The following is a 19,928-nucleotide window of genomic DNA, read 5'->3' as shown; positions in this document are numbered from 1 at the left end:
CCGGTCTGTATGTGGGATCCAAACCCTCGGCGGGAGCGCCGCTGCGCTCCCAAGCGGCGCACTGTAGCAGTGCGCCACCGGGCCGGCCCCTGGAAGGCATTTATAAGATGAGTAATATCTTTAGCTTTATCTGTTTTAAGTCATATCATAATTACAATTTTTATTATATGGTTTTGAATATAGTAACTTAATTATAGTAAAAATGTTTATAGGGTGTAACACCTTTTATAGAATCATGCATTAAAAATAGCAAGAGTTGTGATAAAAATAGAGTTGAGGGGCTGGCCCTGTGGCTCACTCGAGAGAGTGCGGTGCTGGGAGTGCCGAAGCCATGGGTTCGGATCCTATATAGGGATGGCCAGTGCGCTCACTGGCTGTGCGCTGTATGGACCACACCATGCCGAGTGTTGTGATCCCCTTACCAGTCAAAAAAAAATAGAGTTGAGACAGCCCACTCGAAAGCTATGTGCTTTTGTCAGTGGAATGCTTAACAAAAACTATAACATCAATTCTAATAAAGATTCTAGCACAATTAAAAGGACCTGTTGAATCCATACTAAGTAAAATAAAAGTAAGGATTTTAGCTTTAAAAAGTAAATATTGATGGTAGCTTGATGATAGGAGATGTGAGGAAAATGAGGATAAACGGAAGCTGCTAAAGTTATGGAGATAAGGGCAAAATGCGGAAAGATGGAGAACAGCACAATTAGTACGTTAAAGCAGTACAAACAGCCAAACAGAGCCAAATGGAAGAATGGAGTGAGTATGGGCATCGTGTACAATGTGGTACTTCTCCATAGTTTGCTGCAGTTCTTCATATTGTTGTACTTTGCATTCATCAGCTGTTGCTTGGTGATACAAAACAATAAGGTGCAGGGTAAATTGTTTATGCACCAACAAGACCTTTGCATTACTGATGCTGTTCCCCTGTTTACCAGTTGCTTATGAAATCAGTCATGTTACAAATGCAAAAGGTAACAAAACAGACTTTCTTGTGAAGAAGCTGTTGCTCTAGGTTGCTATAAAAATTTTAATTTTTCAAAATAGAATTTCTTTCAAGAGGTAACTACTTTTGGTCAATACGATAATCACTAATATTCTTAGAACCAGAAAAATGCTTTCATGATTTATCAGTTAAAATTCTTGAGTAAAATTTGTGTATTTAAACATTTCTTCTAATTTTAAAAGTTGCAGCTCGTATTTTCTCTCTAGCAATTTTATTTTGATGAATATCACAGTTTAGTTGACTTAAGGAAGTTCTTACCAAAGATGTTGGACGACATCAAGATTTTGCAGAAATTCAGCTGTTATTTTAAAATGCATGATAGAAAACCTGTTGAAAGCTTATTTACATTTTTGTTATAATTGTTTATATTTACATTATCAGTTCCAAAATTTTTAAGTTGTTCATAGTATTGGGGTATGTGTTTAGAGTTTCTCTTTTAATTAAAATATTTTATTTGATTATAATTTTTTCACAATATTTTAATTTTTTAACTAGATGAGGAGTTAACAAAATCAAAGCAATCTGTTCTACCCAATGAGTAAGTTCCATGTTTAATATTTTATAAATATACTTTATTTTTCAGGGCAGTTTTAGGTTATGGCAAAATTAAACAGAAGGTACAGATATTTCCTGTATACTTATCTCTACATATGGCCAACCTCCCTCACTATCAAAATCCCTCACCAAAGTGGTACATTTGTTACAATTGATGAACCTGCATTGACCATCATAATTACTCAAAGTCCATAGATTGCATCAGGGTTCACTCTTGGTGGTATATATTCCCTGGGTATTGACAAATGTGTAATGACATGTATCCACCATTATAGTATCACAAAGTATGTTCACTTCCCTGAAAAATCTCTATGCTCCACCTATTCATCTCTTCCTTCCTCTCACATTTAAATTTTAAGTATCCTTCTTTTGTGCTTTTTTTCTAGCCAGTTTTATTACCTCTGCAGTTTCAGTTCCATTAAGATGATTACATCCTGTTTTCTAAACTGCGAAATGCCATGTTGGTGATTTTAGATGTTTAAAATCATTTCTCACTTGATAATATTTCTTTTTACAATGATTTTTAAAAATATTCATTCAACTGCAGTTGGCCTTGGTAATCTCATTACTTCTAAATGAATGATGGTATCCTAAGTTCATACATACCTGTATTTCACCTAGTTATTCTCATGGAAATTTTCTCATTTCTTCCTTCAGTTTTGACTTCAACCTTGTAAAACAGACTGTATACTTTATGAACTTCAAAATGAGGAACTGTTTCAATTAATTTGAAAAGGGAGAGGGCTAGAAGGCATGTTTCCTGCTCTTCTTAAAAAGAATAAAAAATGTTAAGCCATTGTTGCATGGGTCCCTTTTCACTTCTGTATGTCAGTAAGAATACTTTGAGTTCATGGTTTTTTACATGAGTAAGAGTAGGCTTACTTAAATGGAAATGGATAGTTTAAAATATTTGATACTCTTGAGGCACTAATTGAGCATAACGGTGGTATTTATGGGATTTATCATTTTTATTTATTTTTATTTTATTTTATTTTTTTGTCTTTTTTCGTGTCTGGCAACGGATCGCAACCCTCAGTGTTGCCCCCGTACCAGACCGGGACCGGCAACGGGATCGCAACCCTCGGTGTTGCACCCGCACCTTGCTCAGCCAGTGAGCGGGAACCGGTCTGTATGTGGGATCCGAACCCTTGTTGGGAGCGCCACCGCTCTCCCAAGCGGCGCACTGTAGCAGCGCGCCACCGGGCCGGCCCAAGGGATTTATCATTTTTAAAGATAAGTTGTTTAGTGTATTAAAACTTTGTTTTTAGGAATCATTTATGTGATTGTAGTGCTAGGCTTTATCATACAAGATGAAGTGTGCTTGCATGTAGGGTGCATATTGAGAAGCTAGATATGCACTTTTAGATAATTTTAACATTTTTATTATGGTGGGCCTTTTTCTAATATATCAAGATTTTTTTTTAAATAATGGCAGTTTGATACATTAAAATATTGAAGCCACCTTTCTGTACTTAAGGACTTTTTAAAAATATCCATTACCCTTTTTCTTCTTCTTCGAAAATAAGTGTGACAGCCTTATAAAATTTCTGCCTGATTTCACATCACTTAAATATTCTGTCCAAGACTGGGTGCTAGGTGTGGCTCAGTAGACCTAAGACTGTTTTAGAATCAAGTAGCTGTGTGTCTTAGGGTAGCTCATCTAGATTCTTTGTGCTGCTTTTTTTCATAGTGTAAAACTGACATTATTCCCATTTCTGGCAGCCCCCAGGGTGCTTATAATCCAACAAGGTGCAATCAGTGGGGATTAATCTTTCCTACTGCCCCCTACCAACTTCCCATACATAATGTTATTGTAAGTTCTGCTTATAGCATTTAACAAATATTGGTATATTAAATCTGGTAATTAAATTCACATGTATCACTGGCAGACTATCCAACTCTTTAGTCATGTATATTGAGCTGTCAGAATTCTTTCTATGAAATAATGATAAATGACTAGATTTTATACTAATAAAATATTCTTTTGTTAAAAATCCTTATTTTTTAAATGCTGTGGTAGGAAAGGGACCAGTGATTTACTTGCTTGGGACCCCTTATTTGGACCATCTCTTGATTTGTCTTCTTCAGCTTCACTAACTTCATCATCATCAGGTAAATATATATCTATATCTATATATCTACATTTAAAAATCAGGAATATGGTAGTTATGTTTTTTCATATTGATTTATTTCACTACTGTGTATTGTACTTAATGATCAATTTTTTTTTTTAACTTGTCCTCTGATCATATTGCCAGATAAAAGTGATTTTATACTGGTTTTGTTAACTTAACTGAAAGATCCTATAGATTAAACAATAAACATTTATAAAATTCCAAGCGTTTTAAAAATTGATTTATTTATTTCTAGGCAACATTGTATATCATAACGCAAATAATTCTTACAGTTTATAGATAATTGAAATGCATATATATATGCGTTAATGTAACCAGTCCTTTCTTGATGAACATTCAGGTTGCATCTACTTTTCTGGTATTATGAACATACATGGAAATAACAGATTTTGTGCACGTCTCATAATATCCTTGTAAGAATTTATCAGTATAAAATACGTGGGTCACAGGATATACACATTGATACTTATTGCCAAACTGCTTTCCAGAAAGGCTTTAATACTTCCCGAGGAGTATATGAAAGAACTTGATGAATGTTTTTTAGTTGTTGTTTCAACAAGAATATGTCAAGTTTCTCTTTTCTTCAAAATATAAAGTTGCCATTAGCCAAAAACCAAAGTAGGCATCAAAAATACATGTTTAATAAAACCAGTGCTTGTTCAAAACAAGAAAAGAAAATCACTTTATGTTGATCTTCTCCCTCTTCTCTGGGATTTCAGAATCACCATACAGTAGGATGAATGAAGTGCTGGAATCATGGGGACAGAACTTAAATCTGTTCATGCTGTGTCACTCTGCTAGGAACTGTGTACATTCTAATTAATTTCACCACATTAACAGCTGCACGAAGTCCTTTTTATTGTCCCTGTTTTATAGATGAAAAAAGTTAAGCTCAGAGATAAGTAACTTCTCCTAGATCATATAGCTAGGAAATGGTGGAAACAAGATTCAGACCTGGATCATACTAATTCTAAAATCATTGTTCTATCTATCACACTCTGACAGATTAACAACAAAAAAAGCCATGTTAAAACATTTTACTATTAATAAATAAATATTAGCATTTAAAATTAGACTGTTTAGAGACTAAATATTTTTAAAAGAAACTACAAATGGATTATAAGAAACCTTAACCCTAAATACTATTTGGAATTTTGAAGGGAGAGTAATCTGCACCTAATACTTGTAAAACAGCAAGAAACAGTCAATAGATAGTTGAATATACTATGAAGTGGCATTATAACCTTTCTCAATGGGCATTTGTTATTATTTAGTTTTATAAAACTCACCTTACAAATATATTGTACAAGAAAAACTGAAGTTGTTGCTAAGCTCTCTCTTTTTTATTTAGTAAAAACTGTCAGAATGATATTTTGTATTTAGAATGAAGAGTCCTAAGCAGTATTGTTAAGTTTTGTTAATATTCCTTTATCAATTATTTATTAAAATTGTTAATAAAAATTTTCAAATTGGCTTTACTGGCTTTAGTTATGTAGAAATTTCCTCATAATTCTGCTCATTGTTTCTTGTTATTTTCTTTAGTACAATCTCTTTCTTTTCAAAAAGTTCTCTCTTTTCCTCTTGATATCTGTCTAAAGAATGGTTCACCCATATTACTTTCACGTCAGGTAGAAAATGACTCATTTTCATCCAGTGGTCATTTGATGTTTAGCAGATAGGAAATGATAAATCCTTTGTTAACCTTTTACTGGCTTTTCAGTTCAGTATGCATTTTTAAACCTTCCTATTATATAGTTTGAAAAATAATGTCATAAATTATTTTGCCCTTCCAAAAATGTTAGTAATATGCAAAAGAGATAATTATCTTATTATAGTAATTATTATTAAGTCTTCACTTGAACAGAATATAATTACTGATCAAACTGATCAATGCATTATTGTGATTCTCCTGTTCTACAAAACTGGCCCTAAGTGAAATTGTGAAATAGGCAATTTGTGTTAAATTTGTTCTACCACTTTTCGCAATGCACTTTCCCCCCATCTTAACATCTTCTACTCAGGTACCCATTTTCACATTTTAGCAAGGTCCAGGTTGTGAGATTCTTCCTTCCCCTCCTTTGTCTCTTTTAGAATCTTAATTTGTCAGTGACCTCATCTTAGCTAAAGCAGTCCAATAAAATGATTCCAACCAATCAGTTAATAATAAGATAAGCCTCCCAGTGTTGTTATATGTTTATAAAAAGGATTCTTACAGCTTGTCTGAGTAGTAGTATCAGTTGCATCTTGTACCATGTAGACTATAAGTAAAATTCATGTTTATTTTTAAATATGAATATATACAAACATTCATGTATGTATTTTTAAAAATTTAACATAAATATCTCATACCTACCTCCCCTTTGATTAGTGGCAGTGTAGACCATTTTCTTCTCTGCTCATGAGTTAATTGAGCTCTTCTGCTGTGCAAACCCCTTAAAATTATCTTTCAAAAAATATTAGGCTGGGCCGGCCCGGTGGCGCACTGGATAGTGCGCCGCTTGGGAAGCGTGGCGGCGCTCCCGCCCGAGGGTTCGGATCCCACATACAGACCGGTTCCTGCTCACTGGCTGAGCGAGGCGTGGGAGCAACACCGAGGGTTGCAATCCCATTGCCGGTCCCCGGTCCGGTACGGGGGCAACACTGAGGGTTGCGATCCGTTGCCGGACACGGAAAAAAGACAAAAGACAAAAAAAAAAAAAAAAAAAAAATATTAGGCTGGTTTTTAATATTAACTCCAACTCTGATGTAGTCCAAAATACCTCCTATCTAGTTTTGTCACTAGCTGTCAGGAACTTTGTTGAGTGCCACATGTACACAGCACCATCACTTTGCCATCTTGTTAAGTCTTTTTAGATCTTATACTGACAGTTATAATTACCTTTGCTTCTCCAGGAAAACAGGACTGATTCTGGCTTTATATAATTTTTGGACCTTCAATTTTATGCAATTTTGGATCTTCAGTTTTTCATATGTACTTTAAGTTTCTTATGCTCATACTTGTTTTCCTCAGTTAATGCAAATTTCAAGTTCCTGCTCTTGTTTCATGTATTATTAAATTGTAGTTTCAAGTAATTAAAATAACATTAAGATGAGAACTATTTAGCTGTGTAGATTTATATTTTAGTTCTAGACTTTTCCAGTTGCTTCTAGTTTTCTTTTTCTTCTTTTTTCTCTTTTTTTGGTCTTATTCAGCTGACCTTAAAGGACAAAGTAGGAACATCACTTCCTCTTCCACTGATTTGCCTGGGTGTATGATAATTGAAAGTTTACTTGAAACCAGGTCAGATTCTGGGTCTGTAAAGCCCATCACAAGACTTTTCCACTAAGTCTGTATTCTGTCCTGCTATAATAACAACACTAGAGAACAGAGATAAATTTCCTTTTGCTTCATGGTGCAAAGTCAGTGGATTTTCTTTACTGATGAACTTGTTAGAATTAATAACTCTAGTACAACTCAGAAGGCATTCCAGAGATTGCATTGTAAAGTTGAAAATACCTTTGGGTTCCCTAACGCTTCAGATGGGATGTCTTCCAACAGCTGCATCTGTGAGGATCAAAGTGACTTTTGTCATTATATGTCTTGTAAAATTACTGACAGAGAAGGTAACAGTGCTGCTGATATTTCTTCTATACCATCATCATTGCTTCTGGATTCTAAATTAGTCTTTGCCTTTGTTCAGATAAAGAATTGTATGGCAAATGTGTGTCCATTCCCCTTAAGTAATGTCTGAGGGCAGATATAGATTTAACTCATATATCCTATGTTTTTATACTTTATAGTTCACTTCATATTTCTTGAAACACTGAATCTGATAGACATTCATAGCAGTGAGTTCCACCACCAGCAAAAAACAAAAGACAATTAGGATACTTAAGAATGTAAACAACTGTAGTAATCTTCTCCAGAGGCTTCTAGAAGCAGTACCTAATTGATATACACAAATATAATATAGATTCATTTATAAGCATTGGTATTAATAAGTATTGTTATTAGCTTTCCTCAAAAAGCAAATCCTGATTGTTTGAAGGAGCTGTCTTAACACTTGTACCAGGCGTGGTTTGAGTCAATCTAAATGCCATTTGGATGGGCCACTTGATCAATAGTGAAGCTTCAGGTATATAAGTGTCTCTGTTGTGTTAAGCTCTCTTATAAGCTTGAAATAACTTAACAATACAGTATAGGTCAGTGCTGGTTTCACTGATAATAAATATATCTTAAAAGTAGATATATCAAAGCACAAAGAAGCGTTATAGTCCTCGGGTTGGTGTACATTTCTTCCAGTGTACAGCGTAAAGTGTGAGTGCAGCATGAAAGAACTGGTGCTGACTGGAAGAAGGCAGCAGCCTCAGAAACTAAACTTGATTTCTTATCAGCTTTTTACCATTTTTCTCAAGCAACCTGAACTGTGCTTGCATCTTTTATCCCTTCTTCTGATATGTTTTCTGAATGATTTGCTACCTCTCAGGCATTTACTTTCAATCCTGAGTGACTACCCTTTTCTTTAGGTCTCTTCCTACTACCTCCATGTCCCTTCCTTTCATGCATCCATTCCTCCGTTGATGACCAAGACCCTTCAGCTTAATTGTTTATTTCCCCATGTATATATTTAGGCCCATTTATATATTTTTAATTTTGCATATCTGTAAACTTAGAGAACTTGCTGAATATGTTTCTAACCATCATTATATTTTTCAATTTCTGAATTATAGCGCATATTTTAGAGTAGACCAAAGCATTTTGAAAATCATTTTTATTTATTTATTTAAAGATGATTTAAACATATTTGCTTCCATTCTTTCCTCGCACTTTGATTATGCTAATACATGTGTGACTTTTGATGATGTATACTTGAATTTTATTCAGTAATTTCTGTCATGATAAGAGTTTTTACTTAGGAATGCTGATAATTCTGATTTGTAAATTGTGAAATTTGCAAATGGCACTGAAATACAGTCAACACTCAATTTATATAGGATTTGGGAAAAGCTTAGATATTTTGAACACTTACTAAAATTAATTGTAGTGATTTGGGGAAATGTTTTTTAGTAAACTAATAGAATATTTTTGATGCTTTTAATTATCCCAAAAAATGTTACAATGTGGTTCAACTTAAAGGTCAAATTAACAAGTTTAATTAAGGTAAGTGTTTTACTAATAGTTCACATCATTATTCTGAAGGATTAGCTTCAAAGGCTTGGTCTTGCATTTACTGTCTGTAAAGTAAATGTATTGGAAATAAACTAGAGACCTTTAGCCTTAAATTCTTTTATTTTCACTGGCTAATTTATCAGATTTAATTTTTTATATATATAAATAAATGAAACAGAAATAAAATTTATATAATGTGTGTCAGTTTTATTGAAGGTTAACAATTTTTTTTTTCAGGAATATTATTGGTAGTATCAAAAAAGCATGTTTGATAAACAGACTCTCAGTATTTCAACAAACATCTGTAATTAGATTTTTTTTTTAAATCCTGAAAAATAAGCTTTGAATTCTAACAGTTCCTTTATAATAGAATGTCTTTATGTAAAGGTTGCTACATACTAATGATTTCTTCAAATTCTCTTTTTCCCCCCACCAGCCAGGCCCACAACTCCTCTTTCTGTAGGCACCATTGTCCCACCTCCAAGGCCTGCTTCCAGACCAAAGCTTACTTCAGGCAAACTCAGTGGGATTAATGAAATAGTATGTACTCAGGTGTTTTTTGTTTTTTTTTTAAATTATATAAGTGTTTTGGTTTAAGATGCAAATGCTATTTTTCTATATGTCCCTTTCCAGTTAAATGCTTGACATTTTCTATGTGAGTCCTCAAAGAATAGAAAAATTTTCCCACCCAACAATTCCTTACTCTCCTTTATTACTTCAACAATAATACCTGTGGAACAAGACATTTTTCAGGAGGAAAGAGATTTCCTAAGAAAGTTGACACATTACAAAAGCACCATTCAGTACCCATTTCCTTACAATAAGGAAGCAAATTTCATGTAATTCTGCTTAAAGTAAAATATTAAGGAGGAAATGGTGGCCTGTTCTTAGGCTTTAGAAGTATACTGTCAGGAGGGTCCAGGAGGGCATCTAGTTCAGCTTCCTTTATTTTATACATGAGAAAACTGGAGTCTATATCAGTTAATTGACTTATAAAAGTTTATATTGGGAAAAAAAAATCATTGGTCTTCAAAAGTCATGAGATATGAGAGAAAACATGTGGACTCTTTTCAGAGTGAGGCTCTCACAAACCAGTCTTCTTGCCTCCAATCTGTTCTGCTGTACTTCATCTTCTACACTAATTGCCAGGCTGATTGCCAGAATTGAATTTCTAAAAGTCAAGCTTAATCTTTTTTCCCCTTTGATATACATCTCCAATGGCTGTCCATAATCCATGTGATTGAATATTTTAGCTGATGTGTGAGACTCTTCATAAAGTTCCTCAACAACCTGCATTGCCAGACTAACTGCCTAACATAGATACCAGCCACTCGAAACTTTCCACTGTTGCCCAAACACATCATGCTCTATTATATAGCCATGTCTTCTTATTGTGCTCCCTCTATATGAAATGCCCCTCAGTTTTCTATGTAGCACATTGACCTCTTTCTTTAAGCTAAATATCACCACCTAGGTAAAGCCCTTTTTGGTTATTTCATCACTCCTCCTCCAGCAGATTCAATGATTCTCTTCCCTGTACCCATATACTTGGCTTATTTTTATATTAGTTCATATATCACATTGTATATGCTGTCTTTGTGTGTGTTTCTCTCACTGGACAATGCTTTAGCCAATTTCATATCCTCAGTACTTTGCGTGATACCTGTCACATGGTACATAGTTAGGAAATGTTCAGTGAATACATGAAATGGCTTGAGCACCAAGTGTTGAAATGGTGAAATCTTTCTTTTGGCTCCATCCCAATGAACAGTCTTAGTAGAGGTGAAATGAGAGACTAGGTACAAGTTGCTGAGGAGGTGGTTATCATTTAAGTACTGTATAGTCATGTGCCACTTAACAAGGGAAATACATTCTGAGAAATGCATTGTTGGGCAGTTTTATTATTGTATGAATCATAGAATGTACTTACACAAACCCAGATGGTATAGCCTACTGTACACCTAGGCTATATGGTATTTCCTGGTGCTCCCATGTGAGTAATACATTGCACTATGACTGGCTATTATGTCATTAGGCAATAGAAATTTTTTAGCTCCATTATAATTTTATGTGGCTGAAATGTCATTACATGGTGCATGACTATATTATAAAAATTACTACATCTTAATTTGTTTTTCTTCCTGATTACAAAAGGCAATGAACGATCATGTTGTAAAATTTGGAAGATACAGAAAACACAGAAAATTAAAAATTCCCTCTATATTTTACCACCAAAAGATAACTATTAATATATTTATATATATATATTACTATTTTTTGAATGCAGAAGTATTTATCCAGAGGCAGTGAAATACAGTTTTTAAAAGTATAAGCTTATTAGCCACATACTAGCTGAGCAACATTAGGCAAGTTACTTATTCAGTCTCGGTGTCCTCATGGCAAAAATGGGTGTAGTGATCCTAGGTTATTGTGAGACTTAAATGAGTTAATATGTGTAAAACACCTAGAACATTGCTGAGGTGCAAGTAATTGCTCAGGAAAATTATTAGGAATGATATGTGTATAGTTTTAAATAAAAAGTCATACTTTACATATTTCTAATTTGTTTTTCGCTTGAAAATATTTTGGGAATGTCTTTCTATACCATGAATTATTCTTACTTAATAGTTTTCAAACTTCTTTAAAGTGCTAGAATCCTTTGTCAAATAATTTTAAATTGTAAGTGTATTAAAATAAATAAAAGCGGGACTCATAGTTGAATCTTCATATCACCCTCCCCTCCCCCATCCTTGAATGCCTTCTAGAATCATCCTTTGAGGGCTTTAGGCAGGGCTATTTGAAGTGACTGCAGAGTATTTCAGTGTTCTATCTTCTACACAGTTGTCAGAATTAAATCTCCAAAAGTTCCTAGAAAATTATTTGACATTTAGTTTATTTCCAAGTTTTCATTGTTATAAAATAAACAGTGTCTTAATGAATATCCTTATGTTTACTTCTTTGCAGACATTCATTATTTCCTTAGTAAAAAATTTTAAAAGTGAAATTCATGAACTAAATGGTTGTGAGAAATCAGAAATTCAGGGGAGGGGCCCAGCACTTGTGTATTAACAAGCTCTCTAAGTGACTTTGATGTACACTAACATTTCAGAACCACTGTTTTACAAAGCAATGCTGTCCAGTAGAAATCTAATGCAAGCAATATATATATGCTTTAAAATTTTCTAGTAATCACATTAAAAAAGTAAAAACAGTGAAATTCATTTTAATATATTTTATTTTACCCGGGATATCAAAACATTATCATTTTAACATGTATGCAGTATAAGAATGGTTAATGAGATTTTGCATTGCTTTTATGTGTATGCTGTCTTCAAAATCTGCACTTTATATAAGCAACACAGCACATTTCAATTTTGACTAGCCACGTTTCAAGTGTTAGTGGCTACTGTACTGGATAGTACAGTTCTAAAATAAGAGAAAACCACTTGAGAAAAGAGCTGTTTTTACTTTTCCAAAAAATTGTACAATGCAGTATAAAAATGCAGCCACATTATATTGACCATGAAGCCACGTTGCTGTAGGAAAAATGTCCCCTACAATAGTTTACCTCAAGACTTTTTCCAGGCTTGTAAGTTTCAGACCAGCTGTTGAATTCAGCCTCATATCCTGCACCACCTTCATCTGTGTACATAAACAGCTGCGTTTTTACACCTTGCTTTCTGTATTTTTTTCAACCTATTCTCCATAATAATGAATCATTAAAAAGCTGAACTCAGAAAAATAGTTAAATAATAGTTAAATGGTGGCAGGGAGGGGGTGGTGGTTACAGATTGTAAAACACCTTGCGCAATAAAATCTAATTTTTATAAAAGTGTATATAAGTTTATATTCATGCAATGAAGAGTTGACTAATTTAGTGTATGAGTGAATATAGGGTTCTGTTTGTTTTTGCCTTTTGTTTTCCATGTTCCTTAAATAACTGAGGGCAGTTATCTTTCTTGTACACTGCTTCGTATCTAGTACCTAATCCAGAGCCTGACACATAGCAGACACTAAATAAATATTTGTTGTATTTGCTTAATACTTTCATACATAGGAAAGTGTTATTTTTAATTAAGCTAAATATGCCTTATTTTTTTAAAAAGTGAAACCCCTCAGGAAGTATTGCTAATGTATTATTGGAATAGCTAGGAATTTGGAAGGGAAAAAAATTCATTCACCAGAGTGAAAGATAAATGAATTGGAGTTATATTTTTTATATTTGTTTTTATGTTTAATGGACAAGTGGGAAGACAACAGAATGAAGATTTTCTCAGATCTCTTTATGGGGTGAGCTTTCTCAATGAGGAAGCATTATAAGGAGTTATAAAGAAAAATGTGGACAGCTTTCTAAATGCCGAAAGTAAAGGGCAAGCAATATTTAGGGTGGAAAATAATTGCGGCAAACAAGACAAAAGGTTAGTAGGTAGTGAAAGTTCAGGTAATACTAAGACCTCCCAAAACTACATCAGACCATTCATAAAAGTGAAAATGCAAATTTTATTTTTACCTATCAAATTAGCTAGAAAAGTTTTTTAATTATTCTTTTTCCTTCTATGACTCATACATTCATTGCTGGCAAGGGTGCAGAGAAATGTTCTGATATATTTATAGAAAGTAAAGTGAATAACCCTTTTGGGAAGCAGTTTGGTAGTATGTATGAAGAGCCTTCATACTGTTTAATAATTTAACTTCTGAGAATCTATCTTAAGCTTACTTTTGAAATACAGAAAATGTTTTTTGCACAAAGACCCTCCTGACAACATTATCTGAAAATAGCCTTTTCACTATACATGTTCTTGGAAATGATTTGACCTATGGTATCTCTGATTTTGAGTTATAGGAAACACACAGTAAATTTTGTTTGGTATATTAAGGTGAAATTTACCTGATACTTAAACATCTTTTCTGACAAGGGAGGAATTGTTTTAGCATTTTGATAAATAACTTTTTGTTTTTAAGCCCAGGCCATTCAGTCCACCTGTAACTGCCAACACCAGCCCACCTCCTGCCGCTCCTTTAGCCAGAGCAGAAAGTTCCTCCTCTATCTCATCGTCTGCTTCATTAAGTGCTGCCAATACTCCAACAGTAGGTAAGTGGTTATCATTAATTACATATGAGATTTAACGTACAAAGTATGATCAGGTTTATATATATAAGAGGAGCTATATTCTATCTGGTGGAACTTAAAACCTGGGCCAACTGGAGATGGAAGCTGGTGAGTGAATTTGTATCTATCCTGAAACACAGTTGTTATATCCTGTCAGAAGACTAACTTACAAAATCAAGCAATCCAGAGTGCTTGACACCAAATAGTGGCAGCTCATTAACTCACCCCTGTGTGTGCTCTCTCCCTTTCATCCCTCATTCCTCTAGCCCCCATTCCTAATTTGCTGGGACTGAGCTCCTTAATAAAGTAGCAGCACATTAGCTTTGGTGTCAAGCTCTGCTTTCCAGGGAACCCAAGCTAAGACACCTGCACCAAAGGAACTTATAAAGGACGTCATTCAGAAAGAAAATGACCTCAAAAGACAATCTGAGATGTAAGAAGGAATGGAGAGCCAACAGGGAAAAAATGTTGAACACGTGAAAATTGAAACAAACACTGCTTGTATATAATGATAATAATTTAGTCTGTGGAGTTTAAAAAATAAAAAAGACTGATGAAATACTGAACAACAATAGTATGTTAGTCAGACGGGTGAATAATTACAATTACAGAGTTCTATGGTCCTTGTAGTGTTCCAGAGGTGAATTAAGAAACTGTTTAAGGGCCGAGCCCATGGCGCACTCGGGAGAGTGCGGCGCTGGGAGCGCATTAGCGCTCCCGCCGCGGGTTCGGACCCTATATAGGGATGGCCAGTGCGCTCACTGGCTGAGTGCAGTGTGGCCGGTCTCAAAAAGGACAAAAAAAAAAAGAAACTTTAAATTTAGACTTTGTTAAATTAAATATGCATGGTAAAGTTTCAAGAGTAACCACTTAAAGAATATAAGTGAATTATGTAAATTCCAAACAGGTAGACAGGGAAAAATAGAGCAGGAACACAAATGAACAGCCAATCTAAAGCATGCAAGAAACACTGAGAAAGTGGGACAAAAATTTAAAATAATATGGCTAAATGCAAAGCGGCATCTGGATTAGATCTGAACAGAAAAAGCACATTAGTGGGAAAACTGGTGAAACTGAATAAAGTTTGTGATTTAGTTAATAGTAATAGACTAATGTTAATTTCTGAGTTTTCACAAATGTATGTAAGATGTTAACATTAGGGAAACTGAATGAAAGTTGTATGGGAACTCTTTGTACTGTCTTTGCAACTTTTCTGTAAATTTAAAATTATTCCAAAATAAAAAGTTTATTTGAAAGATAATAGGGTAGGGCCGGCCCAGTGGCGCACTGGAGAGTGCACCGCTTGGGAGCATGACAGCGCTCCCGCTGAGGGTTCGGATCCCACATACAGACCGGTTCCCGCTCACTGGCTGAGCGAGGTGCGGGTGCGACACTGAGGGTTGCGATCCCGTTGCCGGACACGAAAAAAGACAAAAAGACAAAAAAAAAAAGAAATATAAAATGGTTTGATTTCTAAATGTTTAAACTTGATGTCATCATCTTCTTTTATATACCTTCATAAACATAGCATTTTTCCTATCTTTTAACTTTATATAAACTGAATATATCTAATAAGTTTGTTATTTTATTTGGTTTAATGAACCAAATTCTTATTTTTTGTTTGCATATGTGGTTTGGTTGATTTTTGTCTCTACAGAGTATGCATTTTAGTCATAAAAAACATAGATGGGCCCTACTAGAAATCAGGCAGGTGATCTGGGTAACCAAAATAAGCTTTAATTCTTTTCCATTATCTTTAGAATATTCAGAAGGGTTTCTGTTTGCAGTGGAAACGTTAAGCTAATTTTGATTGAGTTGGCACATATTTGTTTATGCTTTCAGCCAGTGCTGGCAATAGCAGAACCCAAAGTAAGTGACAGTGATGATACAGGCCGAGCAGGTTGTATTTGGATTTAGTAGAACAAAGGTTCTTTTAAATCTATCTAAAAAGTTCTCTTTATGATGATTCTTGTTTTTTGAAAATATTTTCTTTTCCTACAATATTTTGTTTTATTTAAATATGATAGAAGATGATAATTTGATTGGAACACTTTCTGAAATTCAAAAGCACTGTGAGACATCACCAGGTATTGTATAAGAGTCAAATGTATGTGTTGACTAATGGTCCTAAAGTGTATCTAAAATACTTTGTCACCTAACTTTTTTTTTTTCCAGCAATGTACGGTGTCTCAGAAATCATGAATAACCCTAAGATTAACTATCTCAATTTTGTGCTAATTATGTCCAGTTGCAGTATAGGATCTATTGATACAAAATCCCCAATTATAAAAACATAAAGTATTTTTACGTTTTCTTCCATCTCCCTGCAGAATCAGAGAAAAAGTGATTAGAAAAAAAGCAGAAAGAAAAGTCAGCTTAAAAAAATTATAATACCTAAACCAAGGCTGTCAGATGAAAACCATGCAGATAGTGAACAGAAGTTAGAAGCACAGAGGTAGGAGATAGTTGGGAGTGAACCTGTTTTTTACTTCTGAGCTGAAAGGAATTCTGCATAAATATCTACTTATTATTATAGGAAGGTACCTTTACCCCTTAATTACCTCAAGTTTATAAGCTCTACATTTTCAAAACAAACAATTGTCTAAATATGCAACAATTAAACTGGAATTGGAAACCAAAATCTATCCTTATTAAGAATACAAAGAGTTTTTTTATTTCTAAGAAAATATTTATTTAGAATAATATAGTGTAAATGTAGACTTTTTAAGGGACTTAAGTACATATTTTCTATGTAAATTCATTTTTCAAAGTATGTATGTGCACTATGATCTTGAAAGGAAAACAAAAATAGAAAATGCAAAAGGGATTAAAGTTAAATGCCAAATGTTAAATGGATTTTGAGTTTTTCTCTTTCTTTTTAACACTTTTCTCCACTTGCCAATATTTCAGTAATGGGCATAACAATTTACAGGTGAACTATTTTAGGAATACTCATTCTCGTTGACCAAATTGGATAATTGAAAAGAATAACTAACTTTGTAGGTTTCTTTTGATTTTTAGTGTCAAAGCAGTAGCACACATTAATGTTACCTTTGACTGTGTGTAAATATGCATTTGTGAGTTACTCAAGGGAAAATATTAATTCTTTAATAAAAAAAGATTATTATAATAACAAGTGTTGGTGAAGATGTGGAAAAATTTGGAATCCTTATGCACTGTTGGTGAGAATGTAAAATGGTACAGCTGCTATGAAAATTAGTATGGCTCTTCCTCAAAAAATTAAAAATAGAATTACCATATGATCTAACAATTGTATTTCTGGGTATATACCAAAAAGAATTGAAAGAGTCTCAAAGAGACAGTTGAACGCCCATGTTTATAGTAGCACAATTCACAATATCCAAAAGGTGGAAGCAGCCCAAGTGTCAATTGACAGATGAATAGATAAACAAAATGTGGTATGTGTATACAATGGAATATTATTCAGCCTTAAAAAGGAAGGAAATTCTGACATTTGCTACAACATGGATGAACCTTGAGGACATGGTGCTAAGTGAAATACTTTATGATTCCACTTATATGATGTACTTAGAGCAGTCAAGCTCATAGAGACAAAGTACAGATGCTCCTCAACTTATGATGGGGTTACTTCCTTATAAACCCATCTTAGGTTGAAAATATCTTAAGTTGAAGCTGCATTTTTGGACTTATGATATTTTAAATTTATGATGTGTTTATTGGCATGTAACGGGTTACTTCCTTATAAACCCATCTTAGGTTGAAAATATCTTAAGTTGAAGCTGCATTTTTGTACTTATGATATTTTAAATTTATGATGTGTTTATTGGCATGTAACCCATCGTTACTACCAAGAGTGTACTGCTTTCTCACCACGGTGAAGTAAAAAAATTGTAAATCAGGGTCTGTCTGTAGAATTATGGTTGCCAGGGGGTGGAGGAGGAGGGGAATGGGATGTTGTTGTTTCATGGGTTTAGAGTTTCAGTTTTAAAGATGAAGAGAGTTATAGATATGGATGGTGGTGATGGTTGCACAGCATTATGAGTATTATTTCATACCACTGAACTGTACACTTAAAAATGGCTAAGACAGTAAATTTTATGTGTATTTTATTTACCACAGTAAAAAAATTGGGGAAAAAGATTATTATAATCTTCATCTTTCTCTGGAAATACAAGGGGACTTCAAAAAGTTCATGGAAAAATGGAATTAAAAGATGAAAGTAAAAAATATAAACTTTCTCAACGTGAGCTCCATCAAGTTCAAGACACTTTTGTAAGTGGTGATACTAGCCATTTACTTCATCCCTAAAGAACTGAGGGTTCTGGGAATATAACCATGTCAGTGCAGTCTTTTTTAAAATTATTAACTGAAGAAAATGGGTGCTCTTTAAAGATTTTTTAAGATTAGGAAACAAGAAGAGGTCAAAAGGAGCCAAATCAGGACTGTAATGTGAATGCCTAATGATTTCTCATTGAAACTCTCAAAAAATTGCCCTTGTTTGATGAGAGGAATGAGCAGGAGCACCGTCATGGTGAAGGACTGTCTGGTGAAACTTTCCTGGGCATTTTTCTGCTAGAGCATTGGCTAACTTTCTCAAAACACTCTCATCATAGGCAGTTGTTATCGTTCTTTGGCCCTCCAGAAAGTCAAGGAGCAAAATGCCTTGAGCATCCCAAAAAACTGTTGCCATGACCTTTGCCCTCAAATGGTCCACCTTTGCTTTGACTAGACCATTTCTACCTCTTGGTAGCCATTGCTTTGATTGTGCTTTGTCTTCAGGATCATACTAGTAAACCATGTTTCATCTCCTGTTACAATTCTTCCAAGAAATACTTCAGGATCTTGATCCCACTTGTTTTAAGATTTCCATTGAAAGCTCTGCTCTTGTCTGCAGCTGATCTGGGTGCAGCAGTTTTGGAAAGTTTTGGAACATCAAGTGGAAAGTTTGCTCAAGTGTAATTTTTCAGTCAGAATTGTGTAAGGTGAACCAATTGAGATGTCTATGATGTTGATTATTGTTTCTGCTATTAATTGTCAGTCTTCTTCAATTAGAGCATGAACATGATCAGTTTTTTCTCTCACAAATTGAAGTGGATGGTCTGCTGCTGCAGGCTTCATCTTTAACATTGTTCATCCCTTCTTAAAAAGAGTTATCCAGGGGCTGGCCCGGTGGCGCACTGCTATAGTGCGCCACTTGGGAAGCGCAGTGGCGCTCCCGCCGAGGGTTCGGATCCCACATACAGACCGGTTCCCGCTCACTGGCTGAGCGAGGCGCGGGAGCAACACCGAGGGTTGCGATCCCGTTGCCGGTCCGGTACGGGTGCGACACTGGGGGTTGCGATCCGTTGCCGGACACGGAAAAAAAAAAAAAAAAAAAAAAAAAAAGAGTTATCCATATGTAAACTGCTGATTTCTTTGGAGCATTGTTCCCATATACTTTTTGTAAAGCATCATTGATTTTCACCAGTCTTCTACACAAGCTTCACCATAAATTTGATGTTTATTCTATCTTCAGTTTTAGCAGAATTTATGTCGCTCTGATAGGAGCTCTTTTCAAACTGCTGTCTTACCCTTCTTAGCGCCTCAAACTCCATCCTGTTCAAATATGTTATAACAAGTTAGTATGAGCTAATTTTAGTGCAAAAAATATTTGAAATCCATGCATAGTTTTTTCATAATATACATTTTCCTTTTAATGGAACAAAAATGCAATAATTAGAAATCAGTGAAAGATCACAAAAACATGCTACTTGACCTTTTTGATTTGTTTTTCATTTTTGACAGTTTTTATATGTCTCACTGCAACTTCTAACTCAACCTGATGAAAGTGAACAAATCTAACCCTTATCCCCAGTGTATTAGTCAGAGTTCTTAAGAGAGACAAAACCAATAGGATATGTATATAAATATATGAAAGGAGAATTATTAGGGGTATTATCTTATGTGATTATGAAGGCTGAAGAGTCCCACGATAGGCTTTTTGCAAACTGG

General features: G+C 34.4%; 1 protein-coding gene across 1 annotated transcript in view; it reads left to right on the top strand.

Moving 5' to 3' along the window:
* FCHO2 (FCH domain only 2) overlaps positions 1–19,928 on the top strand; it is a 121,001-nt gene that overhangs the window by 82,310 nt on the left and 18,763 nt on the right. The window contains exons 16-19 of the mRNA XM_008573324.1: positions 1,502–1,544; positions 3,582–3,673; positions 9,282–9,385; positions 13,808–13,937. Coding sequence (XP_008571546.1) covers positions 1,502–1,544; positions 3,582–3,673; positions 9,282–9,385; positions 13,808–13,937 — 369 coding nt within the window. The remainder of the gene's footprint in view (positions 1–1,501; positions 1,545–3,581; positions 3,674–9,281; positions 9,386–13,807; positions 13,938–19,928) is intronic.

This window comes from Galeopterus variegatus, unplaced genomic scaffold, assembly GCF_000696425.1.
Source record: "Galeopterus variegatus unplaced genomic scaffold, G_variegatus-3.0.2 Scaffold902, whole genome shotgun sequence".
In the NCBI taxonomy this organism is placed as follows: Eukaryota; Metazoa; Chordata; class Mammalia; order Dermoptera; family Cynocephalidae; genus Galeopterus; species Galeopterus variegatus.
The sequence above is the reverse complement of the archived record's forward strand: the minus strand, read 5'-3'. Positions and strand labels throughout refer to the sequence as shown.